Raw genomic sequence first — 25501 nt, 5'->3', positions numbered from 1 at the left:
GCTGTTCACTCAAGGCCTCCTGGATGCGGTGCTCGATAGTCCACTGTATGGCACCGATGACAGCCTGCGGAGGCAGAATGGGCCCTGGTATCTCTGAGGTGTCATCCTTTTCATACTTCCGAGACAGAGCGTCAGCCCGGCGGTTTTTGGTACCTGGAATGTAAGTGATGGAGTAGTTAAATCTGGAGAAGAAGAGAGCCCACCTAGCTTGACGGGGATTCAGGCGGCGAGCTTCTCGGAGGTAGGTTAAGTTTTTGTGATCGGTGAGAATCTCGAATGGATATTTGGCTCCTTCCAACCAGTGTCGCCACTCCTCCAGTGCCAGCTTTATGGCCAGGAGTTCTCGGTTGCCAATGTCATAATTCTGCTCTGCTGGACTCAGCTTCTTTGAAAAAAAAGCACACGGTTTGAGATGAGGGGGTTGACCACTTCGTTGCGACAGGACTGCACCAACTCCCGTGGTGGATGCATCCACCTCGACACAGAAAGGGAGGTCTGGATCAGGGTGTTGCAAGACGGGTGCCGTGATGAAGGCTTGGCGTAGATGGGTGAAGGCGTCGTCTGCCTCAGGAGTCCAGGTAATGGTACGAGGTTTGTTTTTTAACAAGGTAGTAAGAGGTGCAGCCAAAGTGCTGTAGTTGCGGATGAATCTTCGGTAGAAATTGGAGAAGCCAAGGAATCGTTGAAGGGCTTTAATCGTGGCTGGTTTTGGCTAGTCCAGGATGGTCTGAATCTTCTTTTGATCCATCTGTACCCCAGCAGGCCCCACCTGATAGCCCAGGAAGTTTACCTCAGGTTGATGGAACGAACACTTCTCTGCCTTCAGGAATAAATGGTGGGTTCGGAGTCGCCCTAAAACCTGTTTCACCTGGTCGATGTGAGTCTGCAGATCTGGGGAGTAGATGAGGATATCGTCTATGTAAACGATAAGGAACTGGTTGATCATGTCACGGAAGATTTCGTTCATGAAGCCCTGAAATACAGAAGGGGCGTTGGCTAGGCCATACGGCATCACAAGGTACTCATAGTGTCCTGTGGGTGTGATGAATGCAGTTTTCCACTCGTCTCCTTTACGTATACGGATGAGGTTGTAGGCGCTTCTCAGATCTAACTTAGTAAACACCCTGGCTCCTCGTAGTTGTTCCAACGATGTTGGTACTAATGGTAGAGGGTATTTAAATTTTGTGGTGATCTGATTCAGGGATCGGTAGTCGATGCAGGGCCGCAAGCCACCGCCCTTCTTCTCCACAAAAAAGAAGCTGGAAGCAGCTGGAGATGTGGACGGTCGGATGTAGCCCTGTGCCTGGGCCTCGGCTACATAGTCCTCCATGGCTCTGGTTTCTGGGATAGAGAGTGGGTAGATTCGACCAGCAGGAAGTTTACCCCCGGGGATTAAATCGATAGAGCAGTCCCATGGGCGATGTGGGGGTAACTGAGCTGCTCGTCGTGGGCAGAAAACATCCTCAAAGGACTTGTACTCGGGAGGAACGTTGTTGGAAGGGTGAATATGTGGGCTTTCTATGGAGGTGGAGCCAAGTGTAATCTCGGTGACCGGTTTAGGCTGTGGTAGCTGGGGAAAACATGAAGGATAACAGGTGGCGCCCCAGCGTAATACTTCCCCAGTTTTCCACGAGAGTACCGGATGATGGTACTGTAACTGGAGCTGAATTGTGCGCTGAGTGAGTCTGGTGCCTGTGATGGACTGGATGCAGAGGGGTGTTGGACAGCGGTGGCACCGGAGATGTAGATGGCGTCTTAGGGACCCGGAGATGAAGTTGCCCGCGGAGCCGGAATCGATGAGGGCCGTGACTGTCAAAGAACCAGCAGGGTGTAATAAAGTAACGGGTGTGGTGAGGGGATCAGATGGTATAGATGTTACAGTAGCCAGACTCACCCGTGGACGTGGTGGACGAATGGAATATCCCTCAATAAGGTGCCCAGCCTGGCCACAGTAAAGGCAGAGTCCGTTTATGAGGCGTCGGAGCCGCTCAGTGGGCGTGAGACGTACTGCATCTACCTGCATGGGTTCAGGGTGGTTTGTGAATGGGGCTGCTGCTACAGGTGGTATGTCTTGGAGACAGCTTTCCCTTCTGTGGGCAACCCGAATAGTGAGCTGTATGAATTTCTCTAAGCCCAAACTGTCATCGTGGGTTGAGAGTTGTAGGCGGAGATCTGGTTCAAGGCTCATCCGGAAATGAGTGAGGAGTGCTGCTTCATTCCAGCCGCTTGCCGCCGCCAGGGTGCGGAATTTCAGGACATGTTCTGTGATGGGGGTGTGTCCTTGTCGAAGGCGAAACAGCTGCTCTTGTATGGTGGCATCTCCGGAGGGGATTCCGAACACTTCCTGGAAGTGTCGTGTGAACTGGGGATAGGATTGCGTTACCGCGCTGTTTTGCTGCCAGATCGCTTCCGCCCACTGTAACACCGGTCCTGAAAGCAAGGAGATGATGTAAGCGATTTTTGATTGATCGGTGGGGTACCTGTTGGAGTCCATTTCCAGGTGGAGGGAACACTGGAGCAAGAATCCGCTGCACTGCTGAGTGTCGCCAGAGAAACGGTTTGAGGGAGAATCCATCCTCTGTTAGTTCTGGTCGGACCTTCTGTTATGAAGGACCTCCAACAGACAGATCAGGTTAAGGATTTTATTTACAGAGAAGGATGATCAGAGATGGATCTTGGAAACGGAGCTCACGACTTGGAGTAGTCCACTGGAGACCAAGGAAGTAGGAAGATGTGCCAGGGAGTCGAGACCGGGAAGGGGAGCGCAGGGAAAGTCCAACAATGTAGAAACGAGGTCCGACGAGGAGTGAATGTGGAGTGGGAGCATATATAGTCCAAGGCTCAGATTGACTGCAGGTGTGGCTGATCAGTATTCCGGAGACTGACTCCGCTGATGCGTGACAGGTGTGGTTGTGGCAGGGCCTGGTGCGGGTGTGACAACAAGGAGGGATTGGCTGCCCGCCAGTGAATGAGCGCCCTGGTGTCCTCGTCTGTCCCTGCAACATCCAAAATACCTCAACATTAATAATAATAATAAAAAAAAATCTGGTGGAGCCAAGTAGAAGAAAATTACACAACTCAAACCTTTACACATCAACAGCAATTATACTACTGCAATTTACTACAGTTACAGTTAGCTCGTTATCTGGCAGACCTTTGCAGCTACTGCTTAGTCAACGGTACCATCGAAACGGGCCGGTTCTCTGACTGCCTTTGTTTCCAAATTGGTTTTTAGATTAAGGACCATTTTGTTTACGCCACAAACACCACAGTGCTTTATCTGGAGGTTTACACAAAGATGAATGAACATACAGAACCCATAACGTTCATCAGTTGTAACACGAAACCGGTAAAAAAAAAAAAAAAAAAAATTGCTAACATTTACGTAAGTCGGTATAACCACAGCCTCCAACAAATGATCAGATCCATAACTGTAGTCAGGGATAGAAGGGATAGGAAGCATGCTGCAGTTTATATTAGAATTATGATAGAATAACTTTATATTTACATCTGTACAAAATAGCTTCTGCTTGCTCCGATACCGCTGAGTCATTGGCAGCCATTATTCAGCTCTGAAAAATCGGTCGAAAGTCCCTCCCCTTCCGCTACGTCAGCAAGATGGCGTCCGTTTAGTGCGTGTAGTGCCCATCATTTCGCACCAGATTTTTGGCCGAGTTTAGGGCAGCATCCGGGTACTTTCAGTGCACTGAGTTTTTACTGAATTTTTTGTGTCAGTGCACTAAGCACTTAAATGTAGTGTTCGAAGTATAGAAGTGAGCAGATTGGGACACACCCAAAGTGTGTACCACTATGTGCACTTCGAAGTGTGAAACCCTGAATTGGGACACACGTATTGTCTTAAGGATCTTGTCTTGTTCTTGGGTTAAAAAGAGGGTGGAGTCTAACCCTGAGTCTGTCACTAGGCAACATCATCATAGGAAACTTCACCTTGTGACGTCACTCATATGTAATGAGGAAAGTTCCACCAACATTCTGTGTTCCATTCATTTACACTGCAGCCTTCACAGGACAAATGACTGGAAAACATGTGTTGAATGTAATTTCACTCATTGCTGACATTATCAAACCTGAAACATCTTAGAAGTCATGATGTACAAGGATAATATGCAGATTAACAAGGAAGGTTGTACTGCTGGCTTCAAGAAAGATCAAGGTAAGTGATAAATCCATGCAAAAGACCTAAAATTACTAATGTTAATTTTAGATATATTATTTATCAGGCACTGTAGAGAGAAACTAGATTAATTTGCACCTTAAGATAGACTTAAGTTGTTGTACAGAAACTCCTGATATTATCTTTTTAGGCAAAAAAATCCCGAAAAAAATAATAAAGAACAGGAATTCAGACTTTGGTAAAATAGAATCAGTTCTTGACAATCTTTACATCCAAGATTAAATTCATTTATCATTTTATGAGGTAAATCTCCCAAAACACCTAGGATGTAATGTTTTAATGTGTAAAATGTAGATAAATGTATAAAAAGAAATATGAAGGAATATTACACTGGGTTAAAAGTTGCGATGTGAAAGATGTTTTCGGTTAATCTTTTAAACAAAGGCTTCTTTCACAGCATTGGTCTCAGTCTTATAAAATGACGTGTAAACAAATCCCCAAACCTGCTCCTTCATTTCTTCCCACCATTTTCTTTTTTGTTGTAAAATAAATAAAAGCACGGTCATATAAAATGGACAAGTAGGTTAACTCGAGCAACAGCAAATGATGGTGTAGTGGCTTTAATGAAGTTAGGAAAACTTTGGGAAGGTTGTTTAAAATTTACATATGTTTGGATTTATGTACTACACTGACTGTGTTACATTGACTTAAAAAATGCCCCTGCAGTAGTTTTTTTTAAAAAGAAACTACGTCAAGTATAATCGTTGATTAATGCTGCGTTTGATTTGACTCAGAGGTCGGAAGTCAGATCTGGGAATTAACAGCCATCTTTAATGGCTGAAGTCGGAGTTAGTGAGTCTTTCCTGACTTTCTGGGTCAGATATCCGACTTCAAGAGACGTTCTTGTTGTATTTCCCACTGGGAGCTCTGAAAATCCGACTTCCGATTACAAATCAAACGCACCATTAGTGGTTATTGTGAGGATGAGAAAACAATCGGACAGGTAACACATACGGGAGTGAGGTAACGGAAGGGTATAATCATAAATAATAACTTATGAGTGGTGTAGTGAAGGTTGTTTTCAGTTAGTAGGGGGACAGCTGCAGAAGCGAATACTTATCTCTCAGCCTTGAAGCTGCATAACAGGACAGACAGCAGACTCCCATACACACATACACACACACATACAGACACAGAGAGTGACTTTTAACACAGATGGTTTGTTTAATATTCGAATAGAACAGCACACACACATATACAGCGTCTGAGCCAGACTGAGCTGGTTTCTAGGGTAGAGAGTGAAGTATAAAATAAGATAGCACTTCCTGAATGTTTAGACTCTGCTTGGATCTCGTAGCGCTTGTTTCTGCTTCTAGTTAGTGTCTCCAGACAAATCTACGGGGAACTGCTCATGTAATCTTTTTGCTTCTAAATAAAATGATGGAAAATTGGAATTGATCTCAAGTGGTTTTTCTCCATTCATGGACCCGGGGGAATCAGGGGATTCCAACAATTTGGGGGCTCGTCCGGATGGAGAAAAGACTGTTGAGTGTTTATTAAATTGAGACCAAATAGAAAGCGGGAACCGATGCCTCGACTCTGCTGGTCTACTACCACAGAAAGGTAAGCAGAAACCTCTTGACATCTGAAAATTCTGCACATTGAACATTTTAAAACTAAAGAAGAGTTGTAGTATTGGACCACTTTCTGGTAATTTATATAGAGCAAGTCAGCAATAATAAAGTTAATTTAAAAAAGTTTTCACGGGGGTTGGTAACATCAGCAGTGTCTCAGTGAGGATGGACGTGGTGTCTTAATTCTGGGATGTGTGTTGGAAACCTAACGGTGACAACAATACACACTGAAAAGAATTAATTGGCCTTGGTGCTCAAGTGTTATGCCATACAACCTGGGTGACCACAGAAAACCTCACTGATTGGGCTTGTTGCTCGAGTGTTAACTAAAAAAAAAAAAAAAAAAGGTTGTGGAGGTTAGAAAATATAAATAGTACCCTGGGACTCAAACCCTTTTTAATCTTATATCTTACTTGCTTAAACTGAGATACCCTGAATTCTGTTAAGATTAAAAAGGGTTTGAGTCCCGGGGATTGAGACACCCCAAATTCTATTAAAAATATAAATAAAAAATAAAATACAATAATAATAATAATAATAATAATTATATAAAAAATGGCTGAATCAACAGGTGAAGAGGGAAAGCTTGATTACTCAAAATGTGCACCAGACAAACGGTGGAAACCTATCAAAGTTCAGTTAGATAATTGGAGACTGGCATGCTCAGGGGAAGAGCAGAGAGAGAAGAAGGAAAGAAAGAAAAATAGCATAGTGTCTTAGGGATCTTGTCTTGTTCTTGGGTTAAAAAGAGGGTGGAGTCTAACCCTGAGTCTGTCACTAAGCAACATCATCATAGGAAACTTCACCTTGTGACGTCACTCATATGTAATGAGGAAAGTTCTACCAACATTCTGTGTTCCATTCATTTACACTGCAGCCTTCACAGGACAAATAATTGGAAGACATGTGTGTTGAATGTAATTTCACTCATTGCTGACATTATCAAACCTGAAACATCTTAGAAGTCATGATGTACAAGGATAATATGCAGATTAACAAGGAAGGTTGTACTGCCGGCTTCAAGAAAGATCAAGGTAAGTGATAAATCCATGCAAAAGACTTAAAATTACTCATGTTAATTTTAGATATATTATTTATCAGGCACTGTAGAGAGAAACTAGATTAATTTGCACCTTAAGATAGACTTAAGCTGTAGTACAGAAACTCCTGATATTATCTTTTAAGAAAAAGAAAAAAAAAAAAAAAACGTTGATAAACGACAAAGTTTTTCAAATGTGTTCAAGCAACAGGCAAAAACTGTAAGTGGCCCTAATCTGTATGTATAAAGGCAGCTTCATCCATGTAGATGTATTCATGGTGTCTTTCCACTGCATCCAGTTGAAGAACTCTCTGTAGAAACAGATATAGTTTTGTAAGTGATACTGTACAGAAAAAGTGATTTAGACCACTCCAGTAAATCACTACTTACAGTAATCAACATTAAATGTGTCTGGATATATACCAACCTGTACATACTAGAATCTTGGCTCTTTGACTGAGTTGCGATCAAAGAACATCTGTACAGCTGTTTCATGCTCAGCTTGTTGTGCTTGAGGACATGGTCAACAGTAGAGAGGCTGACACTGCTGATAGCCTCAAACTCTACATGGTCCTCAATGATCTTCTGCTGAATTTCACACAGTTTAATGGGGTTGTTCTCATGAAGCATATTGACAATTAGGGTGTCTTGGTGTGTTAGAACATACCTGACCTCCCACCCCCATGTGGCAGTTTTTCAGTCCTTAAAAAAGAGAACATCAGGTTACAGAAATATACATTGAACAGTAATATCTGATGAAATCAGATATTACTGTTCTTTGTCTTTGCTGACCCCCTCGGCCACTTCTCACACAAACTCCTGCTCCTCTCAGATTTCTATCCATTGTAGTGCCTCACAAACCAGTGCTCTCTGAACTGGCTTATTAATGTTCCCTCACATCATTAGCCACAAGTGTGATCAATTTTGAGTTGTTCAACCAGTGGCACCTGTGCTTTATTTGTGTTTGACTTGTGCAACCTGTGCTTACCATTATGCAACACAGGTGCATCACAATGAAAATGTGTTGGCAAGTTGTGTCTAAACACGTGAAAAGTGCTGATGGTTTTGGCAAAAGAGCAACTGATTCAATCAGTGGCTTCAGGCAACTGATCATTTGGTCCAGACAACAGGGTTTAGTGTTTCAGCAACTGAGAAAAACACATCACACCACTCTGTCTACTTCAAACTGTCTAACCTCTGTTTTTGTCCCTTTTAGGTTATAATCAAACAGCTGCTTGATGCAGCAATACACCTCCAGAAGAACTGCATTTTCCACAGAGACATCAAACTGGAGAACATCCTTATTGAGACGGATTCAGATATCCCACAACTTCCTCTCATTGACTTTGGTTTGAGCTGCTTCTACCAAGAATACACAGAGTTTAACTTATTACAAGGCACCATGGATCATATCCCTCCAGAGGCATTAAGCTGGAAAACATACAGTGCCGGGCCCACAACAGTGTGGCAGGTGGGATGGTCTTGTTCGAAACCCTGCATAAAGTAAACTTTCTTTCCACCAGCTTCATCCAAAAAAGACTTAAGTTTAAAAAAAGGCTTTCTGAAAGTAAGACCCATACACACATTTGTCAGCAAACACACACATCTCTGAGCTCTCTGCTAAACCACTGAAACGCTAACCATTGTTGTTCTTTTCTTTCATGTCCTCTAGAATGCCAGGATTTCCTGAGAAAGTGCCTCACACAAGATCTAGAGGAACTCTGGACCCACTCTGGAGGATCTTCGAAGCCAAGCGTGGCACACATGACACACACACTTTCAACTAACTTTATTCCATTTAGTTAGTTTTAAGATACACAGACAAACAAACAGATGGATAGACAGAAGCAGGCAAATGGATAGTTATATAAACAGGCAGACAGACACAGAAAAAGACTGATGGATACAGACAGACAGATGGAAAAATACTGTAGATGGACAGACATATGGATATAGACAGATAGATGGATAAACTGATAGAGAGACAGAAAGATACAGACAGATAAATACAAATAGATACAGACAGGTGGACAGATGGATAGTTATATAGACAGACAGCTACAGACAGACAGATTAATAAACAGACAGGCAAACGGGTGGATAGACAGACAGAGAGGCAAACAGAGAGACAGATGCATACAAGTAGATAGACAGACAGACAGAAAGATACAGACAGATAGCTGAATGGATAGATGGACAGACAGATGGATATAGACAGGCAAACAGACACAGAGAGATGGATAGATATGTAGACAGGGACAAAGACAGATACAGATGGATGGATAGATGGACAGAAAGACAGATACAGAGACAGACAGACACAAACAGATAGATGAATACACAGATTTAACAGACAGAAACATACAGACGGATAGATATACAGACAGAGAAACAGACAGACAGATGAATAGACAGAAAGACAGTCAAACAGATGGATAGACAGAAAGATACAGACAGATTGAAGGGCAGACATAAAGGGGAGCCCCATTTCCAAAAGGCTCCTCCTGGCACAGTAAAATTTGTTTGACAGAATATGGCAGCCAGACTACCATTCAGCTATCATGATGCTGGACAAGACAAGTTCAAAATAACACTTTGCACACTAACATGTAAAAGAAACATCCATTCATCCATCAGTTTTCTATACAGCTTAGTCCAATTTTGGTCACAGGGAAGCTGGAGCCCATCCCAGCAATTAGCAAGCGAGACAACACAGTCTCACTCCCGACTCGTCAAAAACCGACGCTTGGTCAGGACCCTTTAGCGACACATACTGACGCAAAAGGTACCCTTCTGCGTCTCTTTCAGACGCAAGTAGAATACAATTGACTCCAATGTAATCCCGTCTGCGGCTATATGTGACGCTCAGAGCAGGTGATCACCGCAAGCGGTTTCCTCATTCCTCTTTTAAAAAAATGCATATACTTCAATTTAAAAGTGTGGTTTGATGACATTTCTAGCGAGAAATATGCATTTTTTCCCCACAATCTCTCTTCAGTGAGTGTATATCATGCATGGTTTATCAGTTATTAAAAGCATTTTTCCACTTCGGATTTGGCCAGAGTGAAATGGGGATGTTCGGCACCAATAAACGACAGCAGCCTTTTTAAAAAATATATTTTTAGTTTAATGCATTGCATGCATGCGTTTATAATTCCCATATATTCTGTGACTGTACTAGTTGTCTGACATTTTTGGGAGATGTATATATATATATTTTAAAAACTTAAATAGGGAATTAGTAGCCGTCGTCCCGCTGTATCCCCCCCACCTTTCCGCTTTATACCCCCGATGCGTCCACAAAGGACGCTTGCAGGACCGATTGGCAGGACCCATTTGCGTTGATGACTGACGCTCAAGGTCTCCTTTCGCGCTTTCTCCTCTCTTCGCATGGGGATCTCCCAATCTACCAACGCAATCCCCTCTGCGGCATTACCTGACGCCCAGAGCAAGTGATCACCATGACAACCAAAGACCCGGAAATAGTTTTTTCGATATTTGCAATATTATTCAAAACAGAAACACCAGTCTATTTTTTAATTGCATAACATCAGTGGTATAATTCACTGAGAACCAATATTGATGTTTTCCCATTCGATTCTGAGAAACAAGGAGTTTCATGATCAACTTACATGAACTACACTACCCACAATTCCTCAAAAGATCATAAAATTAATATAAAAAACGTTTTCACATAATTCATCTCGAAATAAAATAAAACTAAAACACGAATCGGTTAAAATTCATAATAAATAGAGCTAATATTGTTTAATTTCAGTTCGGTGTGAGTGATAGGTCAACTGCTCCTTTCAAGCTCGGTAATTGGTCGGTTTTTTTACATGCATCTGTGTCTGAGTCGGTACGTGGGGAGATGCACTAAAGTTACACACCGGACCCAGGTAAGTGGCCAGAAACACTCCTCATCATTTAAATGTAAAATGTACAAGTTATTCACCTTTTTTTGGTTTGGCTAACTTAGCAAAGGTTAGCTTACAACGTCAGTGTAGAATGAATTATGTAGTATTAACGTAAATATTAGCTCGAAAGTAGCTTTTACTTTTCGGGGGGGGGCGCAGTATAATTCCTCAACGGATAGAAATGACTGATGGATATGAATAGGCGTAACAAAAATATCTTGTGAAAGTGGTAAAGTTTGCTCTGCAGTGTGAAAAACAGGTGGCAGTGTAGCTTAAGCCCCATATGAGAAACCGTTGCAGTAGAATTTTTTTTTTATCTGGTAATAAAATGAATGAGAGTATGTAACTGATTCCACCGAATGGGTGCCATTTGCTTGTTGTAACTCTTCCAAATTAAACATTAATTTTCAATTCAAAACATGCATTGGTCAATCTCAGGTAGCTTTATTTTTATTTTATTTTTTACAAGGTTTCTAAGCCGAAGCAATGCAAAAAATGACATCTTTTAAGAATTTTAATAATTATATTTCATGGTAAAGTGTATAGTTAGAGAGTGGGTACGAGTAGCAAATGCTATTTTTTCAGTGTTGTAGGTAGTTTTTATTGATGTTTTTAATTATATATCTTAAATTTGCAATTAGGTCAACGTACAAGACATTATGTTTAATAATTAAATGTATTTTATAGTTATTTTTGTGCACATTTATACATGTAATTTCCTGGGGACAGAAATGGCACTGATTCGGCGGAAAGACTCATGTATAACACATTGTGTTGTTATATGTTAGTATAGTATATTGGTGTGTTGAACAGGAAATGTCGTTTTAACATTGTGATGTAAATCGGCAAAGAAATAGCATTGTCATGTGTTAAATTATAATTTCCCAAAGCCTCACTTGTCATCTTTGTTTGAGTTCATGTTAATAGTGTGCATGAACAAATACTATTACATACAATGCCCAATATTGACTGTATGAAATATTTTTTTTCATATCACTTCATTTGAAATAGGATCTCATGAACAAAAGTATGTACTTGTGGTTTTATCCATTAGTTAATACTGTAATCACCTTACAGCAAAGATATCTAATTGTTATATTTCACTCTCATATGCAGAATGACAAAGCCCTGTGCCAAAGTGTGCAGCTCCTGCCAGGCCCCAAATTCCCTTGGGAAAAAAACTTGCTCTGCTTGTTTAAGCCCATTTCCAGCAGACGCCAAATTTTTTAAAAAACAGGAGGAGCTCAAAAAAAATGAGTGGGCATCGGCAACAAAAAGTTGCCGTAATTCCAGCAGGACTGTAAAGTCTGCCCAGCTATCTGTGAGTTTTAATGATTCCGATTTAACAAAGGATGTGTATTCTCAGACAACTACATAACGATTTTATTTGTCAGTCAATGTTGTTCTTTTGTTAATATGAAACCTACCTTACCACCTTACGGCTGTAACAAACCATGATTTGTTATTATTGATCAATATGATTGTTACACGTTGACTTAATATTATGTACTGTATACACAAATATTACAATATGCACAAAGCCAACAATAGCTGCTAATAGCCAAGCAAATAAATCAACTTCACATTCATGAAAGCAAAGAAGTTTCTATTGAGCTGTTGCTGATTAGCCCTATTCCTGTCATGCCAAGATGTAGCAAATATTTTTCTTGTAATTCTTGCAGGTTTTTAAACTGAATCAGCTGGGATATTGCCCATTGCTGTTCATGGGTCGTCAGGGCCACAATGGGAGGATTTCTGCTGACCTCATCCATCATGTGGCACAGATGGATGGGGTGGTGAAAGACATCCTCCAGAAGATGGGGAAGTTATACGAACACCTGCTGAAAAGTGAGATCATCGTATCCAAAATGAATGTGTCACACTTTACTGTCCTATATAGTGTAGATTTTCATTGACTCTGTGTCACTAGGTTCAACACATGTAAATATACAGGTTTCCCATGGCAACATTTAAAACCTTATCCACCTTCAGCCTTTTAGAAATTACAACTTCTGTTGTAGCCTGTTAATCAATGACTGTCTTTCCATTCACGTGTCAATCAAATACCGAAATTTAGTGAGAAAAATGTATGCAAAAATATGATGTGATTGAACATGTAAACTTTATGCTGATACTACTATTTTACAGTTTTAATTTCTTTTTCTTTTTGTATTACATTTTGCATTTAAAATTTTTGCTGAATGCATAGTTATCGTGGATTTTAAGGGCATTTTCATTGATGATGATGGAATATAAGAACTTAACCAAGTTGTTAAAGCCATTTACAAAATCAATTCACTGGTAGATGTCTAAGTTCTGTCCTGAAATCAAATTTAGAAGAATATTATGTTTAAATTTTTAAATTATTTGTTATTTTGTCTGCAATATTTGCAGAGTTGTTGCAAGCACCGATGGCAACTCCTCCTCCCCCTCATGCTGCTCCCGGAATGGACTGCGCCCCTACCCCGATGGACACTCAGCCTGGACCAGGACCAGAAGAATTCATTCTTGAACTTCAACCTGTTGAGCATCCAGGCATCTCTGCTCTATCCTCCTCCTCCCTCTCCTCCCTGCCTCCTCCTCCTCCATCTTCTCTCTCCTCCCTGCCTCCTCCTCCTCCATCTTCTCTCTCCTCCCTGCCTCCTCCTCCTCCATCTTCTCTCTCCTCCCTGCCTCCACCTCCATCTTCTCTCTCCTCCCTGCCTCCTCCTCCATCTTCTCTCTCCTCCCTGCCTCCTCCATCTTCTCTCTCCTCCCTGCCTCCTCTTCCTCCATCTTCCCTCTCCTCCTTGCCTCCTCCTCCATCTTCCCTCTCCTCCCTGCCTCCTCCTCCATCTTCTCTCTCCTCCCTGCCTCCTCCTCCATCTTCTCTTTCCTCCCTGCCTCCTCCTCCTCCATCTTCTCTTTCCTCCCTGCCTCCTCCTCCATCTTCTCTCTCCTCCCTGCCTCCTCCTCCTCCATCTTCTCTCTCCTCCCTGCCTCCTCCTCCTCCATCTTCCCTCTCCTCCTTGCCTCCTCCTCCATCTTCTCTCTCCTCCCTGCCTCCTCCTCCATCTTCTCTCTCCTCCCTGCCTCCTCCTCCATCTTCTCTCTCCTCCCTGCCTCCTCCTCCTCCATCTTCTCTCTCCTCCCTGCCTTCTCCACCATCTTCCCTCTCCTCTCATCCGCCTCCTCCATCTCCAGTCTCCTCTCTGTGTCCTGCACTCTCTTCCAAAAAAAAAAAAAAAACTCACAGGTTATATTTCCTCTGTACTACTTCTACATGAATATAGTGAAATTATTTTGTAATTGTTAGGCTGCTACTTCAGAACACTTATTTATGTTTTATTACTGTCTTTTTTTCTAGAATGCAGAAAACATAAATACCAGAAGGTGTTCCTGTACGAGAGGGTTCTTGAGAAACGAGTGCTAAACGTAAGTATGTTTTCCCTTATTCCTATTGATTTGCTTTTAGGTTTACAGCATTTGTGATTTTACAGCACAGGTTTTTATAAGGAAAATCAAAGAGTATTCCTTTTTGTCTCCCAAGACAAAAAAATCTAAAGATGTGGTCATATAAGAAGCTGATTTGCTAGTACAGCAGCTGATACATCTGTATCCTCATTCAGATGGCAAAAGTCTTAATAGGTTGCCTGTTGTCTGTCAGTATCCTTTGGCCTTTTGCGATATTCAGTTCAAGCCTATTCTATTTAAAATTACCCACAGCAGAACCTTTCTGCCCAGTACCATTTAGATAGATAGATAGACAGACAGACTGACTGACTGACAACTGGTAGAAGATCTCCAACATCTTGCTGCACACGTTGAAGGATCTTAGCTTCCTCAGGAAATAGAGTCTGCTCATCCCCTTCCTGTACACAGTCTCAGTTAGATTTCCAGTCCATGGAGTCCAATTAGGAGGGATACCTGACTGTGATTTTTCAGGATACTTTCAATTTACTTACTTCCTATATATGCCTGTAAAGGAAATCTAAAACCATGAACTTGCTCCACCTTAGTTCAGATTTAATTTATTCAGTATTTTTTTTTCTGTTTTGTTTTGGAAGCTGCTATTATAGCATTTTAAGCCATTTCATGGGATGCATAGGCTTGAGAAATGTCTCTAAAATAAATATTTGTTTATTTTTTTAAATAAGAAACTTTTTTAATAACTTACAGGGAAAGGCAGAAGTAAAGATTAGGTGGACACCATGCCCGAAATGGTAAGTTTTTCCCAAATAAATGCAATTCAGGGATTCAGTGGGGTTCATCTATATAAAGCTAAGCGCTATCAAAGACTTTTTCTGGAGTAATATAGCTTTATTTATTCAAATGATTGGTGTACTGTATTTAATAAGAAACATACCATCATCCAATTTGATATCAGTCAAGCTAATCTGTTAACCTCCAATTTCGGCTTTTTTTTTCTTTTCAATTTCCTGCAGTGGTAAGGTGTGGGCTGACACGTGGGAGCCAGCACAGCAGTATGGCAGTCCTACATAGGTAACTGCTGTTTCCTTCTGTTTAGTATATTTAGTTCAGAATGCCATTTTAAAATTAGAACTTGATTTGTGATTGTGATTGATTGTGTTTTCTTTCTTTTTTTTGTGTTACAGGCCTTGGTGTGTGTTGTCCTCTGAAAAAAATTGCTTTTAGTTCTGATCTGCATTTTACACATTTGGTTTTGCCTTAATTGTTAATTTTTGTTAATTAATTGTTGTTGTTGTTAGTTAATTGTTGTTGATTGTAACAGTTTGTTACTTATTATTTTATGTTTATAATTGGCAGGCACTTTTTTATAATTGGCACTTTATTTTATTTGAGACTATATGTGTTAACTGAAGCAGTTTTGAAAATGTGTTTGTTAAATGTTCAAGTTCATCATAAAAGTTCAAAATAAATTATTCAATACACATTTCAGCCAGTGTCAATCTCTGTTTCACTCTAACTGTGGCTTAAGTACATAAATCATCCATGAATCTGATCAATAATATCTCACAGAATGTATTCCCAGCACTCGATATCTCACATATGTGGTCTACTTCTCATAGTTTTATATATCAACCAACATTATTGTCTACATCATCACCACTATAGAAGTGACTAGGCTATTGTAACATAGTGCAAGTTAAAGTAATACTCCACTGTACATAAATTAACATATTGTATGAGATGATTAGGGTAAGCAGTAATGTGTATGGGAGCCTAAAGACAAAGAAGTTAACTACACCAGTACCAGCTGGAGATCACATTATATATTATATGTTTTACTTCTTTTAATATGTCATCTGTCATGTTTATATGCAGTGACAACTGAACATTTAGAGCTGTGCTCATATTTGGTTTTTATATACAGTGTATCATCAGAAAAAAAAAAGAAAATTTCTATTTTTCTTGTTTGTTTGCACATGGCTATTATTGTGTGCATATTGCATATGTAACGATATTATTATGTTATATGGTACTTAGATAACCTAAATGTTCGTGTTAATATCAAATTCAAGTTGTGTTTGACTGACGTCTTGAAAACCTTGGGGTGTTCACTAGCCAGTATTGCTAGTTATCTGCGATTACTATCGTTTATTAATCAATCCTACTGCGGGTATACTGAACTAAATGCTCTTGTTTGGAAGTCACGCCATATTAAAACAAATTATAAACCACATTAACACTTTATAGAAACAAAATAGATCGAGGGATGAGGTCTGAAAGATCTGTTTTGAAACGTTGCTTAATACGTTACGCCATTGAACACAACCCTTTCTGTCGGCGAGATAGAGCAGCAGGACAAAACGTTAAAATAGCACTAATAAATATATATATTGATCTTTTCCATCACATACATCTACTCACAATATAAATATACATTTTATGGTCATACTTTGTCTGTTGAAAAATGAGCGGATATATGATTTCTTAACCCTAATGTCAACATCTTAACCCTAAACCGGAAGGAGGTTACCAGAACTACAATTTGTGCCAAGTTACAATACACAGCATTGTGCTACGTCATAGCTTTTGTAGTTCCAATGAATTACCTCTATTATATAAAACTGTGATCACGAACTTTGCAAACTTATCATATGTTTTTAAGGGTGGGAAGCACGCCTGTCTGGTCTGATTTTGACTTTTGTATTGGTAAGAGGGTGAAATCATGTTTTTTATAGGTTTTGACCCTATTCAGTGGCGCCCCCTATTGGTCTGCTGTCGGGCATGATAGTAGAGGTGCAGAGCTTTCCAAAACTGTTGACCCCATGTCTCTAGCATATTTTGTTGTTGAACTATAGGCCTTCAAAAGTGTCACAGGTACAAGGTTCAAAGGGAACACCTGGGGAGCAGGAACTGCCCACAAATCTCATATTGACATATGTTGCTCCTGAGGTCAATACCTTTCCAACGATGTCTTCACTGTTGTCCTACGACAAAGTTTGATTTTCTTGTTGGTACACATCATGGCTGTTTGACTTGTACATTCAGAGACCTCTTTAAGGGCCAAGCTGAAAACAATCAGTCAAAATCTTTTAACAAGTATTTTGTGGCCAGATTTCTTTAAGATATCAATGATAGTATTATACACAGTCATACTACTCAATTTGGACCAGTTCTGAGTTTATTTTCCCTTTAAACTACTGATTGTTTCACCTTTGACATTTTCCCATTAACTTAACATGGCTATTTATAGACCCTTTAACCCCTTCCCCAGTCTGACAGGATGATCCTGGATGATCAAATTTATAATATATCATAGTGCTAATACATTTCTGTGTACAGTTTAAGTTATGCAAACATAGCTTACAAAATGACCGTCATAGGACCTTTTAATAAAAAAAAGTCGGCATAGGCTTAACATGCTCTGCGGAGGGAGATACATAGACAGTACTTCATAGAACACTGTAACTTAAACCTCTCCTCAAACCATCCAGAATGGTCCAAAACCTGTGTATAGTTTCACGTATAGATGTATCTCTAAATAGGAACCTCATGACAGCAAAAGCTAAAAAAATACTAAATCTCAATGGTTACGTTCTTAAAATCAAAGGTGTACTTTGTCCTAATATTTCAGGTGTGAATGAGGAGCAGGGCTGTTAAACTTGGTGTTTTATCTCTCATACTCTCATACTGGTCACTTGACATTCAACATGGCGTCTCATGGCAAAAAACTCTGAGGATCTGAAAAATGGAATTGTTGCTCTTTATAAAGAAGGTCTAGGCTCTGAGAAGATTGCTAACACCCTGAAACAGAGCTACAGCACGGTGGCCAAGATCATACAGTGGTTTTCCAGGACAGGTTCCACTCTGAGCCCATTAGATAGGAAAGAATGATGCAGAGTAAACAACTGCACTAAGGAATTCCATAAACTGAAAAGGAAAGAGATTTTGACTGAACTGAGTGGTTCATTTCACGTGAAAAAAAAAACAAAACACTTATGCACATATGTTTGCATATGTTTTTATTTATATGTGCTTTAATAAAGATTATAATGACAATGGACTTCATTTTGTATTGCAGCTTTCAAAATTTAGTAATAAAGTTCAAATAAGAAATGTATTAAACATGCATAGAATAATCAAGACAATAAAATATTGCAGTGCAGTGTTCAGTAACATGTAAAGACAGTATCCCAACCGGTTAAATAAGGGATACACATTGTGGACAACCTTTCTGCCAACCTTCCATTGGGAAACGTTTGCATTGTGTGTAAAGATGCTCAAGTGCGAATTAAAATAAAAAATAAACCCAAAAAACATTTATTCTGGCAATAACGAAACAGACTTATAGGTCCCATAACACGGTGGTGGGTGGGATTTTTTCATCTTAGACCAATCTTACTTCTTGTTCGTGATGTCCGTTTGAATTTTGTAAACTGTTAAAAAACAACCAAATGCAAAACACACAGAAGACCTGAGTAGAAAATAAATAGTCAATTAAAACTTCTTACAGCTTTACCACCACGCTTGACCTTAATGTGGCAAGTACTGCACTCGGTCTACTCGTCTTTTTCATCCTTTAGTGTAAAATAATTCCACACAGCTGACTTTGTCATTGATAAGTTTAAATTATTAGCGGGACATGCAGACAAGTCCGTGTCTTGTTGATGTTTAGGGGATGCTGGGCAGGTGGCTAGAAGGTGTGCTGAAAACGCGGACTGGATTTTGGGGGGGGGGGGGGGGGGGGGGGATGGAATGGATCGGGACATCCCTATCAACTACACCACAAAATGTATCCTGGCTAACTGTCAGAGAATTCAGAGTCACTGTCAGAAAAGTCAGATAGACTGTCCAGAAAATTGACCTCTCCTCCTGTCAATGTATGAAAATATTTCGTCTTCACACCAGCCATCATTTCTGTAGTGTCTTGCTGCTTTCGTTTCAGAATGCTTTGCAGACCTTTCTGCCCATCTGCACTGAGGTTCCATGGTGAATCTGTGGTGAATGGCATAATAATAGGAATCTGTATTAGTAACTTTATCATCACAGTTTGATATGTATAATCGTGCTAAAAATATTAAATGCATGCCTTGCATTGTTGCACTGGACACTTCTTTCAGGGAATTCCCCTGCGATGAAAGTGACTTCCAGTGCCGATTCATCTCTGTGGTCAGTACCTTGGTCTCCTCCTGCAGTCTCCTTATTGACTGTACGAGGTCAAACACCGCTCTTTTTTTCCTGAAGTCGACAGAGTCTGGAAAGCATTTGTGACAAAAAAATTAGTTTTTGTGGCATTAAAGAGTGTGTGTGTGTGTCACATTTGCAGAAAGCATTAAACATACTGGTGTACCTACCACTATGTGGCAGCTGCCATGGCCATGCTGCATCTTCAGACAGGATGGTTTCCAGACAGAGACTTTCTGTGCTTGGAACCATTTCGTTGTACCTGTCAATCAAGGAGGTCAGGATCCCTTTCTCCTTCCTGATCTTGCTGCGGATTTTGGCTCGCCCTTTGTTGCTGTCTGTGTCCATATAAAGACGATGCGAGCGTCTCCTGATGCCAGCCACCAGCACCTCAATATTGTTGGCCAAGGCAGAAGCCTCATTTGTGTTGGTAGATGTTGCTGTAAAAAGGAAACATGCATGATGCGTTGTGTAATTTTGCACAATAGTGCAATATGATGCCATTTCTATGCATCTCTCAAATACCATAATCATGAGTACTGTACTACAAATGTTAAGTTTTGTATATCATGTTCTGCTCGTGAATTAATGCCAGTTGAAAAGATATTATCTTCCCATAGAATAAATGGAAATTCATATAGTAAATGTATTGGACTTAGATATAGACCTGCTGGAACTCTAGCACAAAGTTTCAGAACACATCCTAAATTACTCTTGACAAACTAAGTAATACAAAAGAATAGAAATTCCAATTAAAATATTGCAGAAGCTCTGACAAAAATATAACATTATATAACATGTAAACATGTATAGCCCAACATTTTGAAATGATATTGAGCATCTTGGTTGCTGAATTTTTCTGTTTTGCACGTTAGGGAAAAGAGCCTGTTACTGCGGCTATTCCTCTAACCTGTGAGAGTCCTGTGTGGTTACCCATGATGACCTTCTATTTACACCTCACCCTCTGTCATATCACAGAGGGTGAGGACAGAGCTCGATTTTGTGTTGAACTTGTGCAGTCTGCTAAATAGTGGCAGGGATAGGCCCTGCCACTAAACAACTGTTTTTAACACAAAAAACTGTGTGCTGCTATAGGTAAATAGATAAGACATAACTTTCTCACCTTCTGCCCACTCCCTTACATCACTGACCCAGTCCTCCAACTGGCTGTCAGTCACTGACAACTCTGCCTTCACAGACTCCAGTTTCTGCAACTTTTCCTCCAGAACTTTTGTGGCCTTTAAATCACAATGATAGTAAAATAATTAAATGGTATTTCCACAGTCTCAAGTAGTAATATCAAAGACTATTTAATCCACTCAAAAAGTGAAGTCAATACTTTCAGATATCTGTGGGACAGAGAAGAGGCCAGGTTCTTCTTCTTCTGCTGATTCCAGCGCATAGATAATAATGTCAGCATGTCTCTGCGTCCTACAACAGATATAAGACAATCTCATTTTCCATTTATTTTTTTTTAACCCTTCTAATTATTTTTATTTTGCCATCTCACCCGCTTTCGACATGTGTTTTGTCGTCACAGCTATACGAGACAGGAAGGCATTCACTTGCTCCACCTCTTCTCCCAGAGTTAATCCAGCCCCCTCCTGATAAGCTCCACTCCATTTCACCTGTTTAAAAAGCATAACATAACAAAGCATATTAAAACATGTAAATGTTGATGGAATAGTGTGTCCGTTACATGTAATGATTACTTACTTCACATTTCAAGTCATGAGCTTTGGCATGAAGCACGGAAAGAAAGGGTTTCATGCTGAGGAGGGGCTGTAGCTCTGGCAGATTTTTGGAAATTTTTTGGAGGTAAGGCCAATATTTGCATGTGACATCCATGCAAAAAAATGTGGCACTTTTAACAGCCAGCTTATTTTGCAAAAACAGCGGGTATGCAAATATTTCTCCCCTGTACATGTTGAGGGCAGAAAGCAGCACGCCATGTCGACAGACAGCTATTTCCAGTCCCTCCTCATCCAGCTTGCTGGCAGATCTTTGGGAGGTCTCTCTGGCAGCCGACCACTCTCCTCCACAAATGCCCCTACCTGAAGCCTAAAAAAAAAAAAAAAAAAAGAAAATTGATAGATGGAAATGAAACAGAGTTACCTTACTAAACACTACAGGGAGAGAACTATATTACTGTGTACACACACACATTATATATATATATATATATATATATATAAAAATGCAATATTACATGTTTTGTTTTGCTTTGGATGTCGTGGACGAAGTTTGCGACATCGTCATCCTTTGCAATGAAGATGTCGTCAAACACCGGCTGTTCTTCAGATCTAAATACAGCAAAGGAACACTCGATTAAGTATTGTATTCTGAGGGTAATTGGTGGACATTGAGTGACTTATGTTTTGTTATTGGTTCAAACACAATCTAAATATTTTATAGTACCGTGCTGCAGTCCTGAATCGGTAGTGTTTGCGATTGCCGTCCACACACACTGCAAGCATTTCGGGACTGCATGCAGGACAGGTGAACGGCTCCTCCCTGCAGATACTGTCCACCTCATACTGGACAGCCTCCCACTCAAAAAAACTTTTCAAAAAGCTGTCTCCTGAAATTTTCCCAGTCTATCATGAAAAGAGGATAACAATAGCTAATATTATTTTAATAAACAACATCATAAAGACAAAGCTTTTCAAAAACAAATAAAAAAAATCAAAAAGGGAAAAGAACCTCAATACTCACACGGCCGAAGCGGACAGTTCTCTGATCCAGCATTCGGAGAAATGCCTGACAGGACAGACCAGGAGCTGCCATTTTCATTTCTTCAAAGGAGAAGAAAACATCAGTGGCATAGATAGTGGCAAAGTGAAGGGTTGCTGGCCAGTAGTCACTTTGGATGACGTCTTTTATTCCGGCAGTCCATGCGGCGTTGCAAACTTCACATGCCAATTCGGGCAAACTGAGATCATATCGTCCTTTCAATAACAAACACAAGAACAAAACAAAAAAGCATCAATCTAACATAGGGTTTCATAACTGTTAAAAATCTATTAATCTAATAATCTATTCCTTGATAGCTATGTTGAGATTTCATATACAGTACATAGCTATTGTAAATATGAGAGTTTTAGAGTAACTTTTTCCACTACCATTCATTGTGATAACAGTGGTAGCCCTTCCAGTTTTGATCCTCTGTGACTCTGTTGGACAACCACAGATTCTGTTGGGGATCTCCACTGGCACAAAACGCTCTGAAAAAACAAAACAAAGTCATGACTTAAGAATCAATTACATCTTAGTTTAAATCTCTAATAGTCCAGAAAGGATCATATTTTATGCGCTCTAAGCCAGATCTTACCACAGGGACAAAGGGTCTCATTACGCACAAAAGTGGTTGGAGGTAATGGCTGGAAAAATCCTGCAGTACTGGCATCTCTGTTATGAAGGGGGTGTCTGGTGTGCACAGTGATGTCACAATCAGCACAGAGGAATGGGCGCGGTCGGCAATCACGACAACGGATCACAGCAGCATAACTCCAACACTGCTGACAGATGTTGGGTTTGACGTCTTCTTTGGCCACTGTCATATTGACCAGGCGTGGTCTCTCTGCCCTCCAGCTCTCTGAAAAGAAGCTCTTTCGGGTGCTCCAGTTTGAGGAAGCTGCTGGTGCTGGTGCTGGTGCTTCCACCTCACTTTGAATAACCTCTCCTGCTTGCTGGAGATCCTGTAGAAGCTCCTCTGATAAAATGGATCAAAAGAAGCCATAAGTTAAGAGGACTGTTAAACTGTATTAAAATACAAAGATAGAATTTACATCTTCACTCTGTATCGCATTCACCATACAGATACAAATACACATGTCAAACATTTCATGAAAGGTTAATGGAGACCAAAGAAAGTGCTTACCAAAATCTATAGTAAAGACCACCTCAGAGCTGGTGTTGGAAGACTTGATGGATGGAGTCCTCTGAGAGCCAGCTGAATCAACTGCTGTAACAACAAAAACATCAACAATTATGTATTCAGTGATTCCCAACCCTGCCCCTGGAGGATTACTGTCCTGTATGTTTTAGGTATCTCTCTACTCTAACACACCTGATTTAAATAGCGAACTTGTTACCAAGCACCTTAAGCTTGTTAAGGTGCTTGGTAACGAGTTGATTGGTAGAATCAGGTGTGTTAGAGTAGAGAGACATTACTGACCCAGGGTTGACTGTTTCCTGCTTGATCGTGGTCTAGCAAAGATTAAGTTGCCATCACTGTCCCTCTTCTTCCAACTCACTGTTGGAGGAAGTACCATTGGTACTTGGGCTGCTGCTTCCTCTTTCTGCAACTCATTGAGCAGGTCATCTACCCTTTCAAGGTCATCAATGACTTCTGTATGGTCAGCAACGCTGAGTAAATCCTCAAGCTCTGAGTCACTCATGACAAAGAAACAGAAGATACACACACACAGAAAAAACTGGCAAGACAAGGTTAACAAGACGACAACAAGACCAACAAGACAGACGTGGTTCTTAAAAGTGATGGTGGGGTGGAGGTGGGGGATGGGGGTCAGGAAAGGAGGGTGGAGATAGAGCGGGGGGTGAGATAAAGTAAGGAAAGGTTAACAAGACAACAAGACCAATAAGACAGATGTGGCTCTAAAAAGTGCCTTTGTGTTGCTTCTGGATAAACCAAGAAGGAATTACAGAAAATGCTATAAAATGAAAATTGCAGGATCTTTTGAGAGAGAGAGAGGAGGGGGTGGGAGAGAGAAAATTACAAAACTGAGAAACTCAAAAGGCACCAGTGTTTTACAACTTTATCCACTTAGCAACTCATCAAGACAGCCTACATTGTTTAGTATGCATTATTCTCATAGCTCAACACTAAACGAAACTTTGTTTGAAAGAATATTAACAATTACACTTAGTATTAATGTCATACAATCCATAAAATAGCACAAAAAATTAAATGCACTAGCTACAGACAGTGTCTGAAACGATCCACTTTGATTTCACCCAGCCCCTCTAAATGCAGTAAACAAATTGGGCTGGTTCAATAATTTGTTGGTTGATTATATTTCATTTTAATATATACACTCTTTCCTGATAATATTTTCACTTACCGCCAACGCCAAGAGGGAAAACCGCAATGCTATTTCCGGGTGAAAGGTTGACAGTTGACATCCAATGAGAATGACGCTCGTGGCGTAGTCTTTGGTTGTCATGGTGATCACTTGCTCTGGGCGTCAGGTAATGCCGCAGAGGGGATTGCGTTGGTAGATTGGGAGATCCCCATGCGAAGAGAGGAGAAAGCGCGAAAGGAGACCTTGAGCGTCAGTCATCAACGCAAATGGGTCCTGCCAATCGGTCCTGACAAAAGCATCCTTTGTGGACGCATCGGGGGTATAAAGCGGAAAGGTGGGGGGGATACAGCGGGACGACGGCTACTAATTCCCTATTTAAGTTTTTAAAATATATATATATACATCTCCCAAAAATGTCAGACAACTAGTACAGTCACAGAATATATGGGAATTATAAACGCATGCATGCAATGCATTAAACTAAAAATATATTTTTTAAAAAGGCTGCTGTCGTTTATTGGTGCCAAACATCCCCATTTCACTCTGGCCAAATCCGAAGTGGAAAAATGCTTTTAATAACTGATAAACCATGCATGATATACACTCACTGAAGAGAGATTGTGGGAAAAAAATGCATATTTCTCGCTAGAAATGTCATCAAACCACACTTTTAAATTGAAGTATATGCATTTTTTTAAAAGAGGAATGAGGAAACCGCTCGCGGTGATCACCTGCTCTGAGCGTCACATATAGCCGCAGATGGGATTACATTGGAGTCAATTGTATTCTACTTGCGTCTGAAAGAGACGCAGAAGGGTACCTTTTGCGTCAGTATGTGTCGCTAAAGGGTCCTGACCAAGCGTCGGTTTTTGACGAGTCGGGAGTGAGACTGTGTTGAGCGAGAGGAAGGTACACCTGGATAGGTTGCCAGTCCATCACATGTCATTCAAGAGCAACAGTAAGTTGAAAAGTAAAAAAAAAAGTTAGAGGTAAAACGGGTAAGAATATGTACTGTAAAATAGAGTAATGTAATAATAACAATTAAAACAAGAATAGAATACAAAATAAAGATAATAATAAGATAAAAGTAATACAACTCTATAGTTGTGTTTAAGATGTGCAGCCAGGGATGAGGGATA

At 40.5% G+C, this 25501-nt stretch overlaps 1 protein-coding gene and 1 long non-coding RNA gene across 2 annotated transcripts; one reads left to right on the top strand and one right to left on the bottom strand.

The window, feature by feature from the left end:
- The first annotated feature begins 13865 nt into the window (after positions 1–13865).
- Positions 13866–15348, top strand: LOC121638738. Its single transcript, XR_006010059.1, has 4 exons — positions 13866–14139; positions 14884–14927; positions 15150–15207; positions 15321–15348. It is a non-coding gene; the product is annotated as an uncharacterized LOC121638738 (long non-coding RNA).
- Positions 15349–18147: 2799 nt separating this feature from the next.
- Positions 18148–22118, bottom strand: LOC121638734. The gene is made up of 11 exons (XM_041983690.1): positions 22033–22118; positions 21736–21914; positions 21527–21620; positions 21034–21378; positions 20828–20945; positions 20657–20748; positions 20441–20555; positions 19488–19757; positions 19223–19387; positions 18880–19128; positions 18148–18314 (listed from the first exon to the last, which is right to left on the bottom strand). The coding sequence occupies exons 1-10, from the start codon at positions 22108–22110 to the stop codon at positions 18935–18937; spliced, it is 1650 nt and encodes a 549-aa protein (XP_041839624.1). The 5' UTR covers positions 22111–22118; the 3' UTR covers positions 18148–18314; positions 18880–18934.
- Between the last annotated feature and the right edge of the window lie 3383 nt (positions 22119–25501).

The sequence above is a fragment of the Melanotaenia boesemani genome, chromosome 4, assembly GCF_017639745.1.
Source record: "Melanotaenia boesemani isolate fMelBoe1 chromosome 4, fMelBoe1.pri, whole genome shotgun sequence".
NCBI lineage: Eukaryota > Metazoa > Chordata > Actinopteri > Atheriniformes > Melanotaeniidae > Melanotaenia > Melanotaenia boesemani.
The sequence above is the reverse complement of the archived record's forward strand: the minus strand, read 5'-3'. Positions and strand labels throughout refer to the sequence as shown.

What these genes read in the sequence shown, in the direction of transcription:
- LOC121638734 (XM_041983690.1), bottom strand. Translation starts at nt 22,110, where the DNA reads ATGAAAATGGCAGCTCCTGGTCTGTCCTGTCAGGCATTTCTCCGAATG. An exon ending in CGATTCAGGACTGCAGCACG is followed by an intron (nt 21,621 to 21,735) that starts GTACTATAAAAT and finishes TGCTGTATTTAG; the next exon opens with ATCTGAAGAACAGCCGGTGT. An exon ending in TGTAAGGGAGTGGGCAGAAG is followed by an intron (nt 19,758 to 20,440) that starts GTGAGAAAGTTA and finishes TCCTTTTTACAG; the next exon opens with CAACATCTACCAACACAAAT.